We start from the raw sequence: 15,649 nt of genomic DNA on the forward strand, positions 1-15,649 counted from the left end.
TCTGCAGTTCAGGCAGTTCTTCTCAGCCACAGGATGCTAAAGGAGGGCTGAAATGGTGTGTTGAAACAAGGCAATAAAAACAGCCACAGACATTTATATCCATTGATAACCCCATCCCATCCCATCCCATCCCATCCCATCCCATCCCATCCCATCCCATCCCATCCCATCCCATCCCATCCCATCCCATCATTATCCCATCCCCACAACAGAACTCCTACTGCAGCTTCCACAGAGAACCCTCAATGGAGACACCCTCAGGACAGGCTGGCTGGAAAATCTGCCCCAAATATCAGGTATTTGCCTCAGATTTGCAGGTGAAACACAACACGCATGGTGGAGGTTTTGGAACAAAATTGCTTCAGACCCTCAACAAAAAAAGACATCCTGGTTTGTCAGTTTAAGGAAAAAAAGGGTTTATAGTCACCACATGCTCATGATTTGTCTCATTAATCTTTAATGGCAGCTAGAAGCTACAGGTTTATAAATATATCTTTTTCATAATTGTGACAAGCAGTGACTAGATGCAGTTTTGGTGGAAAATTTTCTGAAATACTGTAAGGCTAGGTAAATTACAAGGCATTATTAGAAAAGGTTGATTTTGACTTTTGGTGATATTACATTAACTTTTACAAACATTAGAAACAAACATTATTTGGTGAAATATAAACATTGCAGAAGACACTACAACCAAAAGTAATTTACTAGTCAAGTACAGAGTTAAGTAACATTTTTTTTTTCAAAATGAAGTCACAGTAAATCAAAGAAACAGCAATAAATCCCTGCATGCTGAAGAACATTCTCTTCAACAGACAGAACCTCAATTTGTGTAACTCTACAAGGGAGGAGTTGGGTTTGTCCAAACCACTCCAAGAACAGCAATTCTCTGTCACAGTTAATTTGCCTGCAGTGCAACATGGATTTGTGTCCAGATGTTGGCAGGTTTTGCACCCAGGGTGCAACTCCATGAAGGAGGTACAGGAGGTACACAAACGTTTCTTATTCCATTGTTCAGAAACTTGACTTACGAGTAATCCCAGCCAATTTTAGTTTGACTACTTTTGATCAGCTTTAAAAACACACTTATTAGCTCTTTGAGTTTAAAAGTGTAGTACAATTTGGCTTTTTAAGATACAGAAATACAAAAATTTTAAAACTCACAACAGCAACACAACTTTTGTCCTCTAAGGTGATAAGTGTAATGTGTGAGAGTTGATTATGCTATTTTATGAAATATTGTCTTGTTATTGTTATTCAGAGGAGTTTCTTATGATTTAGTGAAGTCAGGTTGGACAAAAAAGAGCCTAAAGTTACAACACCATTTAAGACACACAGTTTCCTTAATGACACTTTAAACAGAACATTCTATACATAACACACTGATACATGGACTACACCAATCAAGTTAATCCCTATAAAAACAGGTGCACCATAGAATTGCATAGAAAGAAATCCCTGGCATTAATAACTTGCACTGGAGACTAGGACTTTCTCCCTGCCTTTCTAGATCAAAGCACGCATGTTTTTAAAAAAGCACATCTCACACTTGACATTTTTCTTAGCTATATTCTTTGGAATCACTAGTGCATATGTAATTTCAAGCAATTTTTATACTTCATGCTATTGTTTAATATTTTAAAAAATGACAATTGCAAGGAAAAGATTTCCCTGCCTTCCCCCCAAAAAAATCTAATGTAAAATAATCTTCCCATGTAGCACAAAAATAAAATCAGATCTTTCCTCAACAACAGAGACTTCAATAAAAAGCCAGGGTGACTGAATGAAGAGAATATTCACATGAGATGGGGAAACCCAGGGTCAAAAATCCTCTCGGTGAAGTAGTTTTAAAATAGCATTTATAAGTTGGATAAATCAAAACTCCAAGCAATAGCCAATGGTTTTACAGCTCAGTATCCACTTTGCTCACAGAAGACCTACATTCAAGGTCACACATGGATGTGAGGAAATACTCTTACCACTTCTTTATCTGGGGGCAATTCTCTCCTATCTTCTGAACCTGAGAAAACCTTCACTGAAACAGGTGTGTTTCCCTGAACATGTTTAATTTTGAAATATGCCACCATTGTCCATTTTAAACAAAATACTGATCAGCTCTACATAAGGCCAGTGGGCTTTGTTTTACAGCAATATTGACTATATTTACTTCTTGCCTCGAACTATTTCTGTCGGTAAATCCTTAATTTCAGTGCTCAAAAATATTTTCATTTCATTAAGTAATCCTACAGTTTACTCCAAACATGTGCACATGGAGTACCTACAGGTAATAGAATTACTCAGGATTTGTCAAAAAGCCATGCAGTATAGTTGGAAGGTGAAAGTAATTTACTTCAGATGTTCCCTGCATTGAGCATTTTATTTCATGATATAAATTCTGCAGACAGATTAAATCCATCCAAAAGTTTTAACAATATGCATTATGCAGCATCAGATAAATAACAGTAAAAGCTGAAAAGGCCAGGTCTCCATGAACAGATTTCATAGAAAACTAGAACTTCTGGTTTCAGATAGAGTATATATTCAGAATATTTATGCAAGAGGTGAATAGATACAATAAATATATTCTATTAACTATAGTCACAATTGGTGTATTTTTTACTTAACTACATAATTGTAGAGGTGTCCCAGGAAGACAAATTTCTGATTGACATTTCTTTCACTGTAATATGGGAAAATATTATCAAATTCTTCTGGCTGCTATAGATACTGGATTTCTGGCACAGCTAAAAATGTGTCAGCAATTAGGATTATTATATTTTTGTAAAAATTTCATTTTAATGACCAATTCATTATTGGACTTGTGGTGGGAGAGCTAAGGAACATGTGATCTTTATTTCTAGGAAACACTGAAAGGCACATAAAAATTTAATATATAATATGCTCAAAAAATCAGATTCTGAGTATTTCTACAGGTTGCTTCACATTAAAATTAGCAGCTGCTTGTCTATTGGCATTATGGAAAAACATTTCATGTATCTATAAAGGGATGATGCTCATGCATGAACAGACATTTGTTCATAAAAGTGACACATTTCCACCTCACATCTGCTGAAACAACAGAGTTTTGTTGTTTACTGAGATACTGAGGCACACATTCACATCATAAAGTTACTTGCAAATGGTAAAAGCAGTATAAGATTAATTTACCTGGAATTATGTACATTTAATGAAAATGCATAGAACAGATCCAGTTACTGATTTTATGCTGATAAATAATGTGTTTAGCTAGCTGAAATTCCATTTCCAGTCACTTAATAGTTCTGATTAATTTTAGGGTTTCTAATAGTTAGGGTAAATTTCCAAAATATTGCCATGGAAGGCATAGAATCACATGCAAAAACCCTAGCATTTCAAGTGTGAAAACACAAACATCCATGTCTATGAGATATACAGTACAACTTGACTCGCTGTATAAATTATCAGTATAGTGCACATAAAATAACATGGCACGTTTCATAAAGCTACAACTTTGCACCATAAATGACAGACACATTTTTACACCTGCAGACACATAAGCAATGAATAATTTGCATATAAGTGAAGTACACAACCTAAGGATTATTGCCTCGCCTAAACCATTCTGGTATGACTTGGAAAGGGAGGTGGCATGGACTCCATTCATGCAAATAAAAATATTTTTTTCCACAAACATATTGGCTTGAAAATTTTCAAATATTTAACTTCACTTGTGAAAGTTCATTTTCTTGAATAATATTCTTTAGAGATACAATTTTAAAAAGTTATTTTGCTCATGCTCCCAATAAAATGATTGGTGTCCTGCCAAGTTGAAAATGACCCCTTACAACACAGGTTTTCCTCCTCAAAGTCATTGTGCATGTATTACATAAATATAATTTTACATTCTTATTTCATCTCCACTTATCACAATGCTTCTAGCAAGTATTAGATGGCATCAGATTGAAATCTAATGTGCAAACTACATGAGTGCTGCCAGTGGAAAAATACTCACAGCCATTGCAACCGAGCATGTGTTTGGAAATATGAATAAACCTTTCTTGGAAATAAATTCAAGTGGTAGAAGAGCAAATGTGTAATCGAAGTAGTGCAGCTTTGGCATTTGCCACTGATAATTTCTATGAAAACACCTCAATCTCCCTCCACAGACTTTATCAATATTATTCTCCAGTCAAAACTGGCTGGGTGCAAACTTCCCTTTCCAGGCATTACAATGGAGCTTCTCTAAACCTTCTACAAGACCATGTCCTTTATTGGACTTGCAGGTGTATCATCAATAATCTCTCATCAAGACCACAAAATTTAGGCTGAGGTCAGGATTAACTGCTTGAAAGGTCAGGAGAGTGTTTTGCAAAACACCCTCTCAGTGTACTACGGCTTCAAAAGGTTTAATATTCAGATTTGCCTTTGGCAAAGGTGGCCATAAATAAAAGAACAATAACATCTGAACAGTATTATAAATAGCCCAATTCTGCCTGCAAAATCCCAACCAAGAGCAACAGTAACTTCACCTAAGTCATGACAAAAATTAAAGTGTAATATAAAAATATCCTTGTGCACTTGATATATGGACATCCATTTAGTAATCCAAATTGATAGTGTTTAAGCCACTGGTGGCTAGAAGGAGATTTTAAAACTTTTTTAGAGACATTTAGAGAGTTTTTAGAGACCTGCAGCTGCTGCATAAATCAAATGACAATGAAAATTGTCAATCACAGGAAAACAATTTTGGAGTTCTAGAACTGTTCAGTGTTAAAAATGGGTTTTAGCACTGTTTGTGTTTTTAAAGCCATTGAAACAATAAACAGGAAATCTTGTTAAAACTTCATAAGCGAAGTTGCAGCATCGGTTTACCTAAAATGCATAGAAATTACTTTTTTCTCCAAGCATTTTCATCAGTTCACATAACTGCTGTTGGTTCACTCTGTCGGTTAAAAAGGCCAAGCAAGATGTGTTTTGGAAAGCTATAACACATAAATAAATGATGGTTTGCTACATTTCTACCAGATTTCAAAGTGCTTTCAAATGGAGACAAGTCCTTTCCTTCTCTCCAGTATTAAGGCTCTTATAAAGTATAAGTTCAACTAAAAGACACTTGGGCTTTCTTTATCAAATACACCACTTAATATGTTTTAATCATGAACATTTTAAGACCCTAGCTGTGCAATTCTAGCTTTATAAATGTGTTCTAGCAACTTACAGGATTACTGTATTACAAGATGGGGACCTTAATATTCTAAAATGTGAAATACTCAGTAGATGCTGACAGTATATTTCTCTTAAATTCTGTTTTGTTAAAAGCACAACAATTAAAACACTGACTGGGAAATTAAAACCAAGCTATCAATACTACAGAAAGCAGTCTTGTTATTACTTCCATTAAATCAGAACCAGTAATCTACAGAAATTAAATTAAATACTCTTCCCATCAAGTTTCCAGACGTCTTTTTCCCCCAGAATTTATAAGTTTAATTATTCTGACTGAATCACATCCCTCAGGAGACAAAAGTGCTCTCAATTCTCACCGAAGTCAAAAGGTTCTGTAAGAACTCATTACACCAGACATCACTCAAGCTGCTTGGGACACTTAACCCTTTCAAGAAGCATAAAAATAATGCTTTAAAAAAAAAAAAAAATCACATTTCATTCTGAAACAACCTACAGAAGATACAAAACCTTTAAGGCCTGATCTTACAGTCCTTCACAACCAGAAAATCACACTGACATGGTTTTACCACCCTCAGAAGTCACATTTGCAGAGGTCCCTCTCCAGCAAACACATACATGCCTCAATCCTGGAAAATTAGCACCCACATTTGGCACCAGCACAACCTGTATGCAGCTGAACTCCTGAAAAAGCAAGTTTAAAAAGGAAAATGCTATGTTTAGTGCTAATATAATTTAAAATATACCTTTGAAGGCAGAAGTCAGCATGCTGTGCTATATTTCTTGATATACTTTTATAGGACGAGGTACAACTTTCCTTGATTTGCCTGATTAAACCTCACCAGTTTTGTGAAATCCATCACTAACTGAAACTATTATGAAGAATTTCCAGCAGGAAATTCAGAAACAGGCTCCTGCACCAATACTGTTTAATTAAACTGTTAACAGGAATAAAGCTGAAAACGTTGCTTGTGATGCAGACCAGAATTATGGATTCAACTCTTGCCTCCTCTCTCGCTCCTTTGGTGCAATTCCACGGCTTTCCTGCTGACCTGAACACAAGCAGCTTTGTGGGACCAATCCTACCCAAACAAACACCAAATCCTGACAAACTTTTCCATCGATGTACCACACAAATTCTGAACCAAAACACGTTCTTTTGAAAATCTCTCAGTGAGTTGTGTTTCAAATAGGATACGATGCTGCTTTTTTCCTTTCTATGTTTAAATACCCGAAACAGGGTTCAAATTTAAAAAAGATTAAACACTTGCTTTAAAAAGAACATTTTACTGCATGATGAAACACAGGTACACCTTGGGGCATCTGTACTCTTGTCTTTTTGGGTTCAAAACCATACTGTGCCCCTCAGCCTGCACTCCCAGGCCCTTAACCCCGCGGGACAATTACCACGAGTGGCTCAGGAGGTGCTGAGGGCAGAGCCAGGCCGGAGCCGGGCTTTGCTTGAGCAGGATTAGGGGAACAGGAGGGAGGGATGCCCTGGGGCAGTGCAATGCCCTCCGCGTTACCTGCGAGGTGACAGCAGCCCATGCTCACCTCCGGGGCCGGGAGGGTGTGAACCCACCTGCGGATCGCGGTGCTGACCGGCAAACCCCGCACGTTCCCCGGGATCACAGGCCGGGATGTCACCGGCCGGCAGCCGCTGCTCTGGGGGAAGCCACAGCGCTGGGGACCCTGCGGGAGAACCCCCGGCCAGCCCCCTGCCCACACCCCGTGAGCGCCCGGGAGGCGAGCCAGGGATCCCCCCTGCACCGCTAGTGACACAGAAAACACGAATTACCCATCTGTAAACAGAACTCGGGAAAACACCTCCCGGCGGCTGGAGGAGAGGCGGCGGGCAGGCTCCGGGGGGAGAGCCGAGCCCCTCGGCAAGGCTCCCCCGACCCTCCGCGCTGCCCGCGCCTCAGATGAAGTGGATCCAGGCGGAGCTGTCGGGGTCCTGCGGGGGTCCGGCGGCGGGCGGGAAGCGCTGTCTGCCCCGCAGCCGGTAGTTCTTGCCCTCGTTGTTGTCCCAGTACTCGGCGCCGGCCACGCGGTAGCGGATGGCGAACTCCAGCGCGGTCTCGGCGGCGGCGGCGGCGGCGCCCAGGGGCAGCAGGAAGGCGAAGCGGTCGGTGATGCCGTCGGCCGGCCCGGGCGGCTGGTACGTGGCGGCAGCCTCGGCGCAGCTGGCCCATCCGTTGAGCGTGTAGCGCACCGACACGACCTTCTCGTAGGCGATGTTGAGGACGCGCACGGCCCCGCGCAGCCCCGCCGGCTCTGCCCGCACCCACTCCAGCCTCACCTTGTGCTGCCGCACCCGCTCAGCGAAGCCGGGGCTGGCGCCGGGCTGCGGCGGGAACAGCGGCTCCAGCAGCGGCGGCGGCGGCCCGAACAGCACCGGCTCCAGGTCGCCCAGCGCCGGCGGCTTCCTGGTCTTGAGCAGGTCGGCGGGGCGCGGCGTGGGCGGTGCGGGGAGCGGCACCCGCGGCAGGTCGGCCTCGCAGAAGAGGTGCACGGAGGTGAGCTCCAGCCCCAGCGAGTCGGCGAACCGCACGGTCTTGCGGCGCGACGGGCTCTGCTGCAGCGCGGGGCGCAGGCTGCGGTCGCCGGGCGTGGGCAGCGACTTGGCGCGGCGGCGCTGCGTGGGGCTGGGGGGCACGGCGGGCAGCGTGGGCTCCCGGCCGCGGCTCGGCGGCGGCTTCTCGCCCGCCGCTTCCCGCACCACGGGCGTGGGCGCGGCATCGCCGTCGGGGCTGCAGGCCGCCCTGCACTGCTCGGCCAGGCTGCCATAGAGGCAGGCGCTGCAGCTGAAGTTGCGCGGCAGGTAGAGCCGGGGCGGCGGCGCGGGCACCGAGCTGTGCAGCGAGCCCGCCTTATCCATGGGGTGCCGGCGGCTGCCGCGGCACCCGGGGCTCCTCTCCTCGGGCCGCGGCGTGCGGATGGCGGGGCGGTTCTAGCGCCCGGTCCGCGGGCTCTGTCTCTCGCCCGGACGCAGCGGGATGCCCTCGGCGCTGCCCACGTCGCGGCCGGCGCCGGGGGATGCCGGCGGGTGCATGTGTGCGGGGGCGGCGGCGGGACCGCGGCGCTCCGGCTGCTGCCGCTGGTGACGTGCCGCGGTCAGGCAGCGACACACGCCCCGAGCCATCCTTCCTTCCCCATGGCTCCCACCCGCCCCCAATGCCCGCCTCGCTGCCGGCCTCGCCGCCGTCCCTAATCACACCCCGCCGCTCCCCCTTCCCGCTCTCCCCAGTGCCGCGGCTACGCCGTCCCTCTCCTCCTCCTCCTCAGCCGCCTCCTCCTCGCTGTGTTCTGGGTCTTTCCTCGAGGATCTCATCCAAAAAGAGGAGGCGGCAGGGATTCCCCAGTGGAAGCATTAAAATTCATAGCGGCACTCTCGCTCGTCCGATCCCGTTACAGAAATAGCTGCGAGAGGAAGAGGCAAAGCCATGCTCGGGAAGATTACACGGGCCGATAAGAAACAGCTGGCTTGCAAGTTGGATCTCACAGTGTACATTTAAAGGAAGGAATCCAGCTAATCTGCTGTTAATGCGTTTACAGTACATATGCCGAATAAAATACACCTGCCGCAGTCTCCATAGGGGTAAATGCAGGTTCTGCCCAAACACGGGGGGATGATTGTGAGAAACATAAAATCCACGCTGCCTCTTGTCACAGGAGCGTTTGGAAATTGCTGAGCAATATTCCATAAATTACAGTTTAATGCCAGACTCTGGTGCAGCCAGTTCAAGAAGCTAAACCACCATTTTAGTAAGCCGCTTCATTCCAGACTTTCCGTAATCTAGGACTCATTTTTAATTAGTAAATGGTATTAAAAACAATGATCCTACCACCCTGCCAGAGCCTGAGCCTGAACTGTGTTGACATGTGATTCTGATTTAGCTTCTGAGCAGGAGATTTTTACACCTCCAGCATTTTATCTCCAGCACTTGGTGTTCCTCTGACAGTCTAGGCAGTGGAAATGCAGCTGATAAGATTAAGAATGGGACAAGTAAACCTGATAAGGACTAAGAGTGGGGAGGAAAAAAAAAAAAGCCACCAGGACACAGGGAGAAGTTACCTGCTGCCTCATATTAGAACAATCAGCTTTAATTCCCTTACTAGTAAGTATGAAAATAATTCCTAGATTATTGCTGCTGGCTTCCAAATGTTTTTAATGACAGGTGATTCATAAGTAGGGAAAATCATGTCCATCAGTGTTAAATGTGACACCATTATTTATGTTTCATTGTGCCACTGTCTCATATACACAACCTGATTACAGGTTTTGGAAAATCAAACAGTAACAACATAAATAAGTACATCTGAATTCATTAGCCCAGGATCTTAAAATTATTTCACTTGTTCTTTAACGCACACCATGGGAAAGATTTTTGTTTAGACCTCTTTCTCATGTATCCTTCACAGAAATGAGAATTTCAGTAAAACACCATGAGCCCTTGTTTGGTTTTCGTCTACTCATGCTAATTTGGGGGAGAACAAGAACAGACTGAAAGAATTGTTCAAACAGGTTTTAAGGCTACATCCTTTTGAATTATTTTTTCAGTAATTTCTCTCTGTCATAACAAACATTTTCTAAAGAACTAACATTTGGTTTTGCTGATGTTCATTTTACTTTAAATCAAGTTAAGAGTAAGAACTTTATTTTTTACATTGATATGCAAAGTCTTTGAATTTTAAACCATTGTGAAACGATCAGCACTAATAAGCTAAATTGGTTTACACCAAATTGCACATTCAGTCAGGTTTGGGTGTGTTTGTGGTTTTGGAGTAATTTAGCTTCTGCTGTTCCTTACACAATTGGGGTGCCTGTGTAAAGTTTCACTTCCCCTCTTCTGGTAATGTTAGTTGCCTAATTTCTTCTTATCATAAACTTGTGTAATACTCCTGCTTTTTGACTTTCTCAGCTCTCCTCTTTCCTTCCACAACCATGGTATTTCATGGAACAAAAAACTGCAACTTCTTTCTTCTCTGATGATTGCAGGTGAGGTAGTTCATGTAACTGAGTTGAAAATACAGATTCCTCAAAGGTAGTAAACAAAAAAAAAAAAGTAGCATACAAACCGAGAAAACACAGTGAAAAGAAAGAAAAAAACCCCAAACCAACACAATAAGCTTTGGACTCCAGGTCAAGGCAACATGAGATGCAGGGGCACCTCAGCCTTGTCTCAAACACTATCACTGTGTAAACAGCAACAGAATCCTCACAATGGTATTTCTCACTTTCTACTCTCAATCCAAACATTCCCAACAAGTCTCACTGAATCTGAGGAAGCTGCTGCTTTCTTTTTACATTCACTCACTTGTCAAGGGTGAAGCTGTGGGAACTGTTACCCAAACCTTTCACTTCTGAGGGTGTCCTTACTGCCAGGCTGGTCTTGCCCCTCTAATGAATTTAAGACAGATGCAGTAAATGGAAATTTTGAGCACTGAAATTTAATATACACACAAGCATTCCCTCAAATAGCCTGCAGTCTTGTGCATCCTTCTGTGATGTGGAAACTGTGGGTCGAGTTAAAGATGGGAAGCATCAGCACCATTTGTAAAAGGAAATTTAAAAAGAAATTTTGGGTTTGCCTACTGTAAATATTTGTACACAGCAAATGCTGAAATCCCTAGGAGCGAGTAAGCACTACCACACACAGAAACTATGGTTTAATGTATGCAGTGGTAGGCAGCCATCTACCACCCCCTCTCAACCTCAATTTAGTTCACAAAATTTTGAACACTTAAGTTTCAAAGCCTAATCTGTCTCAGCATTTATAGTGCTATAGTAAGGACATTTTTTCAAGGCTCTTTTCTAAATAATACTGTCAATAAGAAGCTGATACAGAAATCATCAGTACTGACCTAGCTACCCCCTTTAAAGAAATACCTATTATTTTTTTGCTAGAAACTAATATTTTTATGGCAAGATAATTTTGAAGCAGTAACAGAGACATCATGCTGTAATTCTAGAGCTATAGAGGGTTGCTCTGTTATAGGATAAGAGGAGCAGAAGGTCTTACATTGCAATTAGTGTCGACAGACTTAGGAAATGGTGCTCAGGCATTGTTTTCATTCCTCCAGATCCCTCTCCCTTTGCAGATTTAAATAGCACGGTCACAGGATAAAGGTTTGTCCTAATTAACATTGTCCTAATAACATTTTGTTGACCTGTCTCTGCATCTTCCAGCTGACGTCAAAAATTTTAAAGACAGCCTCTTGTTTGCCTACGTGAGCTGAGTGCTCCTGACATTTCTGCCGTGCCAAAGTGCTTGACAATTTCCAGCTAAATGAACAGAGATGTTTGGTCCCGTTTTGTTAAAAGATTTGCAAGGGAAAAAGCAGAACTGTAGCAGAAAGTGAACGGGGAGCTTTCTTCTGCTGCATTTATTGATTGTCTGGAGTCCAGGTAATCTAGGAGAAAGCAAACACTGGTGCTGGGGAGCATTAGGCAGAGCCACGATGGAACCATTAATAGGGCAGAGTGAGTGCTGGGGCTTATCCAAAGTGGCCACTGTCACATGTGCACTTTAACTTTCCAGAACAGGTTTATATTTAGTAATGAGAATTGCAGGCAGATAAAATGGATGTAAAGGCGAAGTGTGTTGCGGTTACAGCAGCTTTGGAGATGAAGTTGTGACTCAGTACATGAATTGTAAAGGTCAACTTCTTACTCTCATTTGCATCTGTGCAGCTCCTCTGAAGCTGATGAACTATGTAGGTGTTACATGAGAGTATCAGCCCTGAGTTTAATAATCTTATGTGACTACATGAATGTGACCATGGTATTTACATTGGCAGTCTCTAAGGCTTGCCTGATACAGTTGTTCTGCATGCTTCTATTTTAAAAGTACCTTCCCACACTGATGATTAACTCAGGCTTTATTTATTTCCCCAAGAAAACATCTTATTCACATCTCAAGAAGTGCAAGATTAGAATTCGATAGCATGCTTGAGGAATATATATATTAAGTATTCTGTTAAAGAACAACAGTATTGATTTCTATATAAATGTTATCTTTATCTAACCAGGTTATGCAGTCTTTACCTATTAAGGTGAAAGTTCTTTGATTCACAGAGTTATATCAGATATTTTATGTTAAACAAAGATCAATGAGTAAATTCCAACAGGCTGAAAGTTCTGCTAAACAGAGATGTGACACTTGGAAAGGGTGCTTTGTTGTTGGGTGTTGGTTTCTGGGGTTTTGGTTTTGTTGTTTGTTTTTAAATATTGGGATCCAAATGGAGATATGACATTAACAAGAAAATAGAATTGTAAGAGTTTACCTACATTCACGACCTTGTGAATCTGCCTTAAGAGTATGATGAAGCTTACACACAACTTTATTAATTAAGCATTAACTGTCTGTTGACTCTTAAGTGATTGGCTTAAGACTTCTGGAGAGAAGTTAGGTGAAGGAAAAAAAAAAAAAGCCAAAAAAACCCCACAAGAAATCAATCAAAATCAGAGGGCAAGTCAACTGTAGATACTACAGCTGATATAGCTCCAGAAAAGGAAGAAACTTTCAATCCAGTTTAGCAAGTCTGTTATTCTACAACTATGGCACTAAAATAGAAATACATAAGTTACACTGTTCAAACATTCCAGGGTGAAATAAGGAACACCCAGTAAAAAGAACACTGTATGTGGAACCTTCAAGATGTGAAAAATCCAGCAGCTGTACCACACAAAGAGATGAATCTGGTTGACCTGTTTGGTCCAATGATTCTGAAACTAAGTCTTCACAAGTACTTCCACCTTTGAGAGGTGCCACTCCCAAGGATCCTTCAAACCCTCCTTGGAAGAACACAAAAGCCATTATCTCTTAGAAGATGCTCAGTAGTACTTTAGCTGAGATTGCTTCCTGTAGCTACAGCAAGGGAGCAGAAAGGTGAAAAAGGAGCTGACATTGTGAATGATGGAAGTGAAGGGACACTAAACAGAAATTCATGAATCGTCATTTATCTCAAGTCACACTAAGGTCTCACTCCTGCAAGAAGATCCCGAGCAGTTACAGTGGCACTGTACTCTCACACCAGACAGAATTTCTAATTCTATTGCTTTTGAAAAGAACAATTGTCATGCCTGTGTGCAGATTTCATTTACAAACCAAAACCAATGCACAAAACATGATGACATCCAGACTCTTCTAACCAACAATGTCAGAAATAATAAAAAATACAGGAGGTTCCACTGCTTTCTGGACTTCCTCAGCAGTCAGCCACGCTGGGGAGCTGCAGTGCTGTCTGCACTGACCTAACATTTCTATATTGTAACTTCATGCTCTTTTAAAGCTTGTTAGACTGAGGAAAACAATAAAGTTTCCTTGTGAGCACTGGGGATATTTGTAGTTTTGGAGATGCTATTAATAGAATTATAAGCTGATGCATGCCAGCTACTTACATGTAGGTTTAGTTTCCTCCTGGCTGTAAGATAGATTCATTAGAGCTTTAAATAGCTTATTCTGGGGATGAAGTGCAACGTCTTCCTCCAGATTCACTCTGAATGACTATGGCTGGCCTAGCACAGTAATGAGGTGTTTGATGCTGCTGAGCACTGAAGCAATACCCAACTTTAGGAATACTCTTAAATCCATGCCCTACTCCATGTGACAACTCACCCTTAAGGAGAAGGCATTCAATAATACTCTTATCTTAGAGACTGCTAAATCCCCTTGAGCTTCAGTGAAACATTTGCTTGCATTCCATGTTAATTTGCCAAAATATAGAAATGAATGGAGGAATTCAATGCCTTTTTAGATTTCTCTTGCTGACTAGAGGCCTAGGACTTAAAGAAACAAATACGCAAAACAAAAAGAAACAAATACACACATGATGGCTTCAGCCATCATGTGCTTAATCAAGTTGTGTGCCTTTGAATACACTGGGCTCTTCCAGCAAAGGAAACAGCAGCTTCTTGTTTTTGTGTTACTTCTCTCAAGAATAACACCATTCCTGCTCAAGGAAAGGAAATAAAGTAACAGGCTGCATCAGCCAAAAGTGCTTCCTGCATTCAAGGTGCCAAAACAAAACAAGTGAATTGTTGACAACAATGTAAAAATACAATGATGGAACACCTGAAAGTTAAATCAACATTTTTCTCCTATTGTTTTAAGTCCAAACTTCCAAAGGACTGATTCACTGTCAAATACTGGAGCCAGAAAGAAAATCAGCCTCCAACTACATTGTTCTGATGGAAAACAACCAGCTTGCCAGCATGCAATTTCCTCAAGTGAAGGAAATTCAGGAACTAAACCCAAACCAGTCAGGAACACTTTCACTGCCAGCAAAATTCTCAGCAACAGCAGGCAAGAAAGTAGTTTGAAAATACATGGGGCTTCCCTATCTCTGAACAGCAACTTTCTTCTCAGTCTGTTCTCAATCAAGACTTAGCTGATCCTGCCTTTTGGATTATCTACCATTTAAGAAAGTTTCCAGAAGTACAATCTGTCAAAAGATCTGATTTTTGCCCATAAGTCAAATCTGTTCTGAATGATGAAAAGCCTGAATTAACAGCCTAATCTAAAGCAGAACCATCCCTATGATGGGAATACAACTATTACTCCTAGAATGATCTTACACATCTGACTGTTCCAGGATTTTAAATGCTTTGAACAGGAATTTAGTTTCTAGATAGTTATGACAACCTCCCCTCCCTTTCCCTTCTGGAAATACCTGAACAGTGCTGTTTGCAAATGCTTACCTCAGACTCTGATGGGGCTGAACACAGCAGCCTCCTGCTGTCCATCAGGGAATGCTTCATTCAGGACTACAGCTGGGGGAACAGTGCAGATGAACTTTCAGTCATGGAGCTTCTGCTCATTCACCTCCTCTGAATCACACATGCAAGATTTCCAGGTAACAACAGAAATCAGCATTTTACATCCTCCAACTATCAGAAAATGGTGGGATCATTACTAAGCATGGGAATTGTACAGGAAGAAAAAGGACAGAGTATGACCCATATTCTAAGCAAGCTACTCTAGGGTTTGGGTTTTTTTAATATTTACAGTAGCAAATAAAATTTTCTCAGTTATATAAAATGCATTACAAAATAATAAGGTATTAGGATACTTTGAAAACCAACCATCATAATGCAGCTGAATTTCTACTTGGTGTTATGACACTAGAGATCTTAAAAGCTACAGGAGGGGTAGATGGTAAGGTTGAGGAAGAAGGCAAAGGAATCCTGTCCCAAGAGGCTGCTGTGAAAGAAAGGTGTCTGTCAAAGAGCTGGAACTGCAGAGGTCTTCATTCCACTGCACATACAAGGTAATTAAAAATTATATTTTGCACATGCTGATGAGAGATTTGGGACAAAGAATCTTTTTGCACCTCAAGAACAGACATTGTAAGATACCTTTTGATAGTTTTTGAGTTCGTAGAGACTTTGTAAATAAAAGCTAAGATGTTTCAGGATCAATGGGTGGTACTTGCCAATAGGCACTGAATCCCCTACCCAGGCCTTTGCAGGCAGAGATCATGG

At 42.1% G+C, this 15,649-nt stretch overlaps 1 protein-coding gene across 1 annotated transcript; it reads right to left on the reverse strand.

The window, feature by feature from the left end:
* Nucleotides 1–434: 434 nt before the first annotated feature.
* On the reverse strand, nt 435–15,494 carry PPP1R3E (protein phosphatase 1 regulatory subunit 3E). Its single transcript, XM_085071473.1, has one exon. The coding sequence runs from the start codon at nt 8,039–8,041 to the stop codon at nt 7,082–7,084; it is 960 nt and encodes a 319-aa protein (XP_084927599.1). The 5' UTR covers nt 8,042–15,494; the 3' UTR covers nt 435–7,081.
* Nucleotides 15,495–15,649: the final 155 nt, after the last annotated feature.

This window comes from Lichenostomus cassidix, chromosome 11 (genome assembly GCF_008360975.1).
Source record: "Lichenostomus cassidix isolate B80296 chromosome 11, HeHo_3.0, whole genome shotgun sequence".
NCBI classification, from domain to species: Eukaryota; Metazoa; Chordata; class Aves; order Passeriformes; family Meliphagidae; genus Lichenostomus; species Lichenostomus cassidix.

Excerpts from the sequence above, each read along its gene's own strand:
- PPP1R3E (XM_085071473.1), bottom strand. The coding sequence starts at position 8,041 with ATGGATAAGGCGGGCTCGCTGCACAGCTCGGTGCCCGCGCCGCCGCCC.